Raw genomic sequence first — 10067 nt, 5'->3', positions numbered from 1 at the left:
GTCTTTCTGTACCACATTCTACCTAACCCAGGATTGCACTGCCCTGGAAGTCTAGATGGATGGTATAGTGGGGCTGGTAAAAGCACGAGTAAGAAGTCAGACTTCAAGAATTCAAATCTGAGGGCCGGGCATGGTAGCTTCCACCTGTAATGCTTGCACTGTGGGAGGCTGAGGTGGGAGGACTGCTTAAGGCCAGGAGTTCAAGACCAACCTGGGCAACACAGTGAGACCCCATTTCTTAAAAAATTTTTTAAAAAAAGAATCAAATAATCAAATCTGGCAGCACCACCATCCAACCCTGACCAGAGTACCTCAGTTTCCTAATCTGTAAAATGGGGATAAATAACAGTTCACCTCATAGGACTATTGTAAGAATCCACCTGGTCAGAAGGTGCAGGAAGAATTCAGGGCTCTGAGAATTCAGACCTTAGGAAGAAGAGACTACAGGAATCAAAACTCAGGCATTTAGAATTTCAGAGATACACAAACAATACTTTGTTAACTGTCTGTTAAAATAGATAAATGAGCAAGTCTGTGCAGCCTCCAATGCCAGCATTCCCGCAGTAAGTTACTCTTTTTTTCTTTTTTTTCCGTAGAGACTTGGTCTCTCTTGCGCCTGTGCTTAGGCTGGTCTCGAACTCCTAGCCTCATGGGATCCTCCCCGGCTCGATCTCCCAAAGTATTGGGATTACAGTCGTGAGCCACGGCGCCATGATCCCCAAATTTCCAAGATTCTCAGATTGCATGCTGACATCCTCTGGGTCTAAAGAAATGCCAACCCTGGGGTGGGGCTGTGGCTGGGACAGGCGATGGGGACGTCGGAGCCACCAGGGGGCGGTCACACCCCGACCCCCGCCAGGAGGGCGGACTGCGCCTGAGCTCAGGCCGGGGGAATGCGCAGCGGGTCCAGGCAGGTGCTGTACATCCCGCGGCGAGGGAGCGGGGCCGAGCGGGATACAAGGGCGGGGCGCGGGGGTGGCGCGGGCGGTGTATCTGTTCCCAGGCCTCTGCCCCTGACCTCCGCCTCCGAGTCCTCTCCCCTGGGCTCCCCTCCAGCTCTAGCTCCAGGCTCTCCCGCGGGCTCCCGTCCAGCCGCAGGTACTCTCCCCTGGGCTCCTCTCTCCGCTCCACCCCTGGCTCTCCTTCCCTGGCCTCCTCTGCACCCCAGCCAGGTTCTTTAGGGCTAAGGATCCTGTGGACTTCCTGGAGGAGTCATCTTCAGTAGGAACCGGGTCAGAGAGCCAGACTGAGCTGGGAACAGCCAGGGTGGACTCCTACATCCCTGTCGGGTCACACTGAATCTGGGAGAGGCTCCACTGTCTCTGGGACTCGGTTTCCTCCTTTGTGGACGTCTGTGGAATGGGCTACGGCCTTTCCTGCTCTAAGCCTCTACTGGGGCTTGTTATTTAGCTTCTCTGTGCCTGTTTCCTCGTGTGGACCGTGGGAGGAATTAATACCTTCACCTCAAAGGGGTATGAGGATTGAGTGACATTTATAAGCCGTGATTAAAACAATGCAGTGCGCGAAATAAAGTTCACATATACAGGATTCATAATTACCAGATGTCTTTGGCTGTCTATTATAACACAGGGTCTGGCAACAGAGTGAGGGGTCAAGACTCAATGTAATTTTTTCCCCCTAAAAGGGTCCTTTCAACTCTTTCTGAGATCATACAAGCCCTGAGTTTTGACACCCAGGGTCTCAACTTCCTGAGCGCTTGCCTCTCAGAGTCCTCAATTCCACCTGTACATTCCTTAGTCTGGCCAGTGATCACTCTCAGTCACTTAGGGATAGGGGGCTGGGAGAGCCCTGGGAGATTCCAGACAGAAGCTGGCAAAAGCCCAGGGTGTGAGCAATATCCACCCTCCAGCCTCCGTTTCTCCATTTGTAAAGAGGAGTCCTTCCTTGGGGTCAGCAAACCTTATTCAAAAGGAAACCCCTCTGCCACCCAAGACTCCTCTAGACAATGAGAGCTTTCCTACCTACCTACCAGCTCTGGGCTTGGCACACCAGAGCCCTGTCTTGGCAGCCACGGTTATTATTTTTAATTTCATTTCAGGCTATCATCAAATGTCCTTCAAGCCCAGACATTGGGAAACACCCATCTCATCAGATGCCCACCTCCCCCATTCTGTTTTAATCCCCCCTCTTAGGACGCATGGGGGTGGAGAGAAGGGGGAGACAGACAGAGGGAGGTGCCTGGTCCTGCCCTCCCCCCGGCCTCAAGGACAGACAGACACCTCCAGAATTAGCCTCTGTCCCTCCCTTATCTCCCACAATACCTCAGGTCAGACAGATGGGTGTAGAGGTGACATTTCTCACCTCAGGGTCAGGGCAAGGAGCCCTGAGGCAGAAGGTTAGTCAGAAAATCTGGCTGGGGCGGAGAGAATCCGGTCCTCCAGAGAGCTGCAGAAGGAGGAGGCAGAATCCTGACCCCACAAACTGCTGCCTGTGTGAGCTCCAAGCCTCAGTTTACCCCTTCCTCTCCGTGTAATGGTTAAATGCTCGGCTACGCAAACCTCCCAGAATCCAACAGCCGCTTTCCGGAATTCTGCCCTGGGTTCTAGAACTACCTATATAAACCCAGCTGTTTCCCACCCCATAAAGCAATAGGGGAGCCCACCTCCGCCAGGGGGTGCCCTAGGGCGGATGTCCCTTCTCTGGTTAGGCAGGTCTGACGCCCAGGTTAATGACATGTTGGGTTCGCTCAGCGGCACAGAGGAGGTTGGCGATCTGCCTCGGTGTTTTCTCTCCTCCCCCGCCCCCATCCCCGAGTCGAAAAGTCGGGGGAGAGCCGGGACACAGCCTCTGGAGGGACTCCGGGTACCTGTCATGCTCCACTTCAGGAACCCAGGCTCCACTATCCCTGCCCCACCCTTAATTCTGCTCAGAGACCTAGAAGATCGGTGGAGACAGTAGCTTGAGGGTGGCAGGGGGGTCACCCATTCCACCCTGAGTCCCACCAGTTTGAGCCTCTCATTTCTCACCAACACTCGGGGATTCGAATCCCTATACTACCCAAAGACTCGGCTTCCTAGAGCCCTCCCAGTTCGAGAGACTCAGGAATTCCAGCTCCAACGTCTCCCCGGGATGAAGGGGTCGAATCCCTCCATTCCAAGAATTCAGGCATCCGAACCCGCTTTCCTTCCCTCCAGTAAAATAGGTATCAGAGTTTCCTTCTAAGGATCCAGGTGTCGGCGCGCCCCAAATTCCGCCCTGGGACCTGGCGTCCAAGTCCCCTCCCAATCCTCCCAGGAACGCGGGTGTTGGGCTCTTTCAGGGCCTCTGGTCCCCAGGAGGGTGAAACTCACGGATCTGGACAGATCCTGGCACCGGGGGGCTTCCTCCGGCTCGGGCTTCGGCTTCGGGGAGCGGAGAACGGGGCGGGGCAGGAGCTGGGAACAGGTTAGACGACGTGACTTGGGCTGGAGGGAGGCGGGTCCCGGAGGGGAGGGGGAGCCGAGGTCGTCTCGAGCACCTTGGGACTTGTAGTCCGGGAGTGATAGGACGTAGCCCGAGACGATACCATTTGGATTCACCCAGAGTCCATTTCACAGACAGGAAGGGCGAGGCCCAGAAGCCGAGAGCGACCTGGCCGGGGAGATACAGCAGAGCCGAGAGGCCTGCCTCGCTGTGGCTGCGGGAGACTGACTCCTGAGCCCTTGCTCCACCCCTTCAGGCGCAGTTTCCCTTTTCCTGATCAGTATCCCCCCGGGTCTCTCTGAGCCCGAATCTCCCCGTCGATAAAAAGTGCGGATTGGATCTTTAAAGGATGTCCTAGCAAGAGTTCAAAATCTTAGTTTGGACTACAACCCCCAGCAGCCTCCGCGACCGACCTCGGGCGACTCTTTTCCTCGGGTCCTCTGGGAATTGTAGTCCTGGAGCCCGCAGGGGCAGCACCCCGTAGTCTCTCTCGCCCACGCGAAGGGAACCGTCTGGAGATCCCGGGGAGGGGAAATATTTCCCCTTTCCCTTGACCCTCCCTCCGCTCTGGAAAGCCTCTCCCACCTGGATAGAAGTGGTGCCCCAATTCTGGAGTAGGATCCTAAATCTTGGCAGAGGGGGCGGGAAGTGGCGCTGACACACCGGCCAGGAATGCAGTCGGGTCACCCTGTCTAGCCACCTTCCCGCGGCTCCAACCGCCGCCCAACGCGGGGCGGTCCCACTGGGAAGGGACGTGGGTGCGTCCCCCAAATCTGCGTCCACGTGCGGCTGTTTACACGCGCCCTGGGGCAGGGAGGAGTGGCCGATCAGGTCCCTTCCTGAAAGTCATCGAGGCTTCCCATGCATGAGACTAAACCCCCGAGGGCATCTACAAGTCCCATTTGATCCACAAGCGCTACACCGTGCTCAGCACCACTCCACGCGTGTCACGCTCCTGGGTCCGAGGCTCCTCCCTCAAGAACCACAAGCTCCTCCCCCTATGTTTCCCGCTCCCCCGGAGTTCAGAAGCCCCGCCCCCTGGCTGGAACTTCACTGAAGCCCTCCGGACGGATTGCCCCTATTTCTCCATTTTCCCGCTTCTCCCAGTCAAGTTCTGAACTTCCGAGGCATCTGGACCTCCCCGGAAGGCATTTAACACAGAAAGCACAGCCCTGCTAACTGGGATTCTTACCTATCTCTTTAAGAATTTCAGACCAATCGACCGTCCTGTCTCTTTAAGACTTAGGAAGAGCAGTGTGGCTGCCCCTTTAAGGAGGCTTTGCAACAAACCATATTGGACAGACGATGGGGGCGACCCATCGGGACCCGACGGGCCTCTGACTCCAGCACAACAACGAATCAGCGGCTTTCGGGAATACATTTATCCGAAAAAGACTTCTTCCTCGGTTTTCTGATCTGCACACGTGGAAATTTCCCCCAGTTCTTCCTGCAGAATGGGAGTCGAGCGATACCTACCCCCGCGCTCCCGCACCAGTTGGGCGCTCCCGGATGAGGCCGTACCCCTTTGGATCCACGTGGTCTGCAACTGGGTGTGAGCAGCCAGGGCTACTGGGTCGCCTGTGGTGTGGGTCCCGGGATGGAGGAGCCCCAGGCCGGCGGTGAGCGTGCGTGTTGACGGGGTGCGGAGGGTGCGCTGGTGGGAGGAGAAAGGGGCGCCCGGGAAGGTTCGGGCCGAAAAGGAGGCGTCCCTGGAAGCAGGACTTGGGGAGAGCGTGCATTCCCAGTGGGCGAACGAGAATACGAACGGAGAGAGGGTTATCTTGTGGGGGGCTATCCGTGGAGAGCAAGGCGCCCCCAGGGGTTGGATCGGTGAAGTTGAGGTCGCCTCTGGGGAAAAGGTGGGCAGAAAGGAGGAACCAGGTTGAGGGGATTGGAGTGCTCACGAGGTTAAGACCAACGGACCGATAGGCGCGCCCTGCAAGATTGGACCGGCAAGGAGGTGTCAGTAGACCCCATTTCCCCTTCTGCTGCAGGTGCTGCTCGGTTCTCTTGTCCCCCTAACTTTATCGCGAAGCCCCCAGCGTCAGAGTCCCCTCGTTTCTCCTTGGAGGCGCTGATGGGTCCAGATACGGAGCTGTGGCTTATTCAGGCCCCTGCAGACTTTGCCCCAGACTGGTGAGTGGTCTTGTTGACAGAAAAGAGGGTCCCGATCCAGACCTCAGGAGCGGGTTCTTGAATTTGTCACAGGAAAGAATTCGAGGCGAGTTACAGAGCACAATGAAAGAAGCAACTTTATTGGAAACTACTCCTTTACAGAGTAAAGTGTCCTCAAAAAGAAGGAGAAACCCACAACCCTTTGTTAGTATCTCTATTTATAAGAAACTCTAATTAAACTTGGAGTGTGCAGATAAGCTCACTAAACGTAGGGGCTATTGGTGTTATCCATGACTATTAATCCTGCAACCTAAGCTTGCTCATTCATATTATATTTAAGCAACGGGGGCTGCATTCTTAGGACATTTGGACATTCTGCAGGCTTGGTGGGACATGTCCTGTATGGCCATAAATATTCTGTAATTATAATTGGTGGTCAGCTTGGGATGTGGTTATGTTCAGGCCATAAGCATGAACCTTTTAAGTGCCTAGCTACTCACTTTAAGATGGAGTCACTCTAGTCATGTTTTATTAAAAACCAGAGGCCACTGGGCGCAGTGGCTCGTGCCTGTAATCCCATCACTTTGGGGGGCCGAGGCGGGCAGATCACTTGAGGTCAGGAGTTCAAGACCAGCCTGGCCAACATGGTGAAACTCTGTCTCTACTAAAATACAAAATTAGCCAGGCATGGTGGCAGGTGCCTGTAATCCCAGATACTTGGGAGGCTGAGGCAGGAGACTCGCTTGAACCCAGGAGGTGGAGGTTGCAGTGATCTGAGATTATGCCACTGTACTCCAGCCTGGGTGACAGAGCAAGAGTCTGTCTCAATAAAAAGAAAAGCTTCCCTCTCCTGTTCCACTTAAGCCTCTGCCCTCCCTGTTTCTCTCGATAGCTTCAATGGGCGCCATGTGCCTCTCTCTGGCTCGCAGATCGTCAAGGGCAAGTTGGCAGGCAAGCGGCACCGCTATCGAGTCCTCAGCAGCTGTCCCCAGGCTGCAGAAGCAACCCTGCTGGCCCCCTCAACGGAGGCAGGAGGTGGACTCACCTGTGCCTCAGCCCCCCAGGGCACCCTAAGGATCCTTGAGGGTCCCCAGCAATCCCTGTCGGGGAGCCCTCTGCAGCTCATCCCAGCAAGTCCCCCACCACAGATCCCCCCTGGCCTGCGGCCTCGGTTCTATGCCTTTGGGGGCAACCCACCAGTCACAGGGCCTAGGTCAGCCTTGGCCCCCAACCTGCTCACCTCAGGGAAGAAGAAAAAGGAGATGCAGGTGACAGAGGCCCCAGTCACTCTGGAGGCAGTGAATGGGCACGGGGTCCTGGAGGTGGACATGGCTTTGGGGTCCCCAGAAATGGATGTGAGGAAGAAGAAGAAGAAGAAGAAAAATCAGCCCCTGAAAGAACCAGAGGTGTCAGGGCCTGTGGGGACAGAGCCCACAGTGGAGACACTGGAGCCTCTGGAAGTGCTGCTCCCGTCCACCACCAAGAAGAGGAAGAAGCCCAAAGGGACAGAAACCTTCGAGCCAGAAGACAAGACAGTGAAGCAGGGACAGATTAACACTGAGCCTCTAGAAGACACAGTCCTGTCCCCGACCAAAAAGAGAAAGAGGCAAAAGGGGATGGAAGGGATGGAGCCAGAGGAGGGGATGACAGTTGAGTGTCAGCCACAGGTGAAGGTGGAGCCACTGGAGGAAGGCATCCCTCTTCCCCCTACAAAGAAGAAGAAAAAACAAAAGGAACAGATTGCAATGATGGAGTCAGGGACGGAGGCGATGGAGCCAGTGGAGCCAGAGATGAAGCCTCTGGAGTTCCCAGGGGGGATGATGGAGCCTCAACAGCCAGATGGAGCTGAGCCTCAGGCCCAGGCAGCCCTGGCAGCTCCCAAAAAGAAGAGGAAGAAAGACAAACAGCAAAATGCCACAGTGGAGCCAGAGACAGAGGTGGTGGAGCCTGAGCTGCCGGATGACCTTGAGCCTCAGGTAGCGCCCACGTCCACCAAGAAGAAGAAGAAGAAAGAGAGAGGTCACACAATGACTGAGCTGAGGACTGAGCTGATTCAGCCACTAGAGCCTGAGCTGCCAGGGGAGGGACAGCCTGAGGCCAGGGCAACTCCAGGATCCACCAAGAAGAGGAAGAAGCGGAGTCAGGAAAGCTGGATGCCGGAAACAGTGCCCCAAGAGGAGATGCAGGGGCCACCGCTGAATTCAGAGTCTGGGGAGGAGGCTCCCACAGGCCGGGACAAGAAGCGGAGGAAGCAGCAGCAGCCTGTGTAATCTGCCCCAGGGAAAGTGAGGAACTAAAGAAAGCTGAAGGTGCCCACCTAGGCCATCCAAAAGTGACACCTCAAGAACCCCTCCCCAGAGACTGCACCAGCATAGCCAACAGGAGCCTGGCCTGGGAGGATGCTTTATTTTTACCCTGAGGGTCTCCTTGGCAGCTGGGGTCATCGAGGTACTTTCAAGAAGGGCTCATGCAGGACATCAAACAGCCTCCGGGCCTGGATGGGAGGGAGAAAAAAATGAGGAACCAGTCATTAAAGGAGCTGTTTCCTGGGTAAATCTAGAGTGGGGTTTTCGTTCTTTTTTTTCCCCTAAACACTCAAGCATTTATCCATTGAATTACAAACAATCCAGTTACAATCTTTTTAAGTTATTATTTATTTATTTATTTTGAGACGGAGACTTGCTGTGTCGCCCAGGCTGGAGTGCACTGGCGGGATCTCAGCTCACTGCAAGCTCCGCCTCCCGGGTTCACGCCATTCTCCTGCCTCAGCCTCCCGAGTAGCTGGGACTACAGGTGCCTGCCACCACGCCCGGCTAATTTTTTTTTTTTAAAGTACAGACGGGGTTTCACCGTGTTAGCCAGGATGGTCTCAATCTCCTGACCTCGTGATCCACCCGCCTCAGCCTCCCAAAGTGCTGGGATTATAGGCATGAGCCACCGTGCCTGGCTTACTTTTTTTTTTTTTTTTTGAGATGGAGTCTTGCGGTGTCACCCAGGCTGGAGTGCAGTGGTGTGATCTTGGCTCACTGCAACCTCCACCTCCTGGGTTCCAGCAATTCTTCTGCCTCAGCCTCCCAAGTCTCTGGGCCTACAGGTGCCCGCCACCATGCCCGGCTAATTTTTGTATTTTTAGTAGAGATGGGGTTTCACCATATCGGCCAGGCTGGTCTCGAACTCCTGACCTCATGATCCGCCTGCCTTGACCTCCCAAAGTGCTGGGGTAACAGGTGTGAGCCACTGCACCTGGCCAAGTTATTTTAAAATGTATAGTTATTATTGACTATAGTCACCTGGTTGTGCTATCAAATAGTATGTCTTATTCATTCTTTCTCTCTCTCTTTTTTTTTTTTTTGGTTTGTGTGTGGTACCCATTAACCTTCCCGATCTCCCTGCCAGCCCCTCACTACCGTCCCCAGCCTCCAGGAACCATCTATCTACTCTATCTCCATGAGTTCAACTGTTTTGATTTTTCGATACACAAATAAGTGAGAACATGTGATGTTTGTCTTTCTGTGCCTGGCTTATTTCACTTAACAGAATGCTCCCCAGTTAATTATGTTGTAAACGATAGGATCTCTTTCTTTTTTTTTTTTTGAAAAGGGTCTCTCTCTGTTGCCCAGGCTGGAGTGCAGTGGCATGATCTTGGCTCACTGCAGTCTTCACCTCCCGGATTCAAGTGATTCTCCTGCCTCAGCCTCCTGAGTAGTTGAGATTACAGGCACGCGCCACCACACCTGGCTAATTTTTGTATTTTTAGTAGAGACGAGGTTTCACCATGTTGGCCAAGCTGGTCTCGAACTCCTGACCTCAAGTGATCTGCCCGCCTCGGCCTCCCAAAATGCTGGGATTAGAGGTGTGAGCCACCACGCCTAGCCAGGATCTCATACGTTTTTTATGGCTGAAGAGTACTCCATTGTGTATAAGTACCACATTTTCTTTGCCTGGTCATCTGCTCATGGACACAGGTTGGTTCCAAATCTTGGCAATGTGAACTGTGCTGTAACAAACAGGAGTGCAGATACCTGTACCATACACTGATTTCCTTTCTTTGGGGATATACCCAGCAGTGGGATTGCTGGATCATGTGGAAGCTGAACTTTCAGTTTTTAGAGGAGTCTCCAAACTGTTTTCCATAGTGGTTGTACTAATTTACATTCTCACCAAAAGTATGCGAGGGTTCCCTTTTCTTCACATCCTCACCACCATTTGTTATTGCCTGCCCTTTGGATAAAAGCCATTTCAAAGCCAGGCGCAGTGGCTCACACCTATAATCTCAGCACTTTGGGAGACCAAGGTGGGTGGATCACCTGAGGTCAGGAGTTCAAGACCAGCCTGACCAACCTGGGGAAACTCCGTCTCTACTAAAAATAAAAAACTAGTGGGGCATGGTAGCAGGTGCCTGTAATCCCATCTACTCAGGAGGCTGACGTAGGAGAATCGCTTGAACCCGGGAGACGAAGGTTGCAGTGAGCTGAGATCGCACCATTGCACTCCAGCCTGGGCAACAGAGCGAGACTCCATCTCAAAAA

General features: G+C 54.1%; 2 protein-coding genes across 3 annotated transcripts in view; one reads left to right on the top strand and one right to left on the bottom strand.

Annotated features, from left to right (window-relative positions):
• Nucleotides 1-4532: 4532 nt before the first annotated feature.
• On the top strand, nt 4533-9041 carry POLR1G (RNA polymerase I subunit G). 2 transcript variants are annotated; one of them, XM_017874364.1, is made up of 3 exons: nt 4533-5042; nt 5418-5559; nt 6431-9041. In XM_017874364.1, the coding sequence occupies exons 1-3, from the start codon at nt 5021-5023 to the stop codon at nt 7806-7808; spliced, it is 1542 nt and encodes a 513-aa protein (XP_017729853.1). In that variant the 5' UTR covers nt 4533-5020; the 3' UTR covers nt 7809-9041. The 2 variants fall into 2 exon arrangements, with proteins under 2 accessions (XP_017729853.1, XP_017729852.1); XM_017874363.1 differs by having other exon boundaries at nt 4538-5048; nt 6431-8093.
• ERCC1 (ERCC excision repair 1, endonuclease non-catalytic subunit) overlaps nt 7921-10067 on the bottom strand; it is a 17306-nt gene continuing 15159 nt past the window's right edge. Inside the window, exon 10 of the mRNA XM_017874277.1 lies at nt 7921-8032. Coding sequence (XP_017729766.1) covers nt 7979-8032 — 54 coding nt within the window. The 3' untranslated portion in view covers nt 7921-7978. The remainder of the gene's footprint in view (nt 8033-10067) is intronic.

This window comes from Rhinopithecus bieti, unplaced genomic scaffold, assembly GCF_001698545.2.
Source record: "Rhinopithecus bieti isolate Rb0 unplaced genomic scaffold, ASM169854v2 scaffold_7888, whole genome shotgun sequence".
Classification (NCBI taxonomy): domain Eukaryota; kingdom Metazoa; phylum Chordata; class Mammalia; order Primates; family Cercopithecidae; genus Rhinopithecus; species Rhinopithecus bieti.
This window is presented reverse-complemented; position numbering and strand designations above follow the sequence as displayed.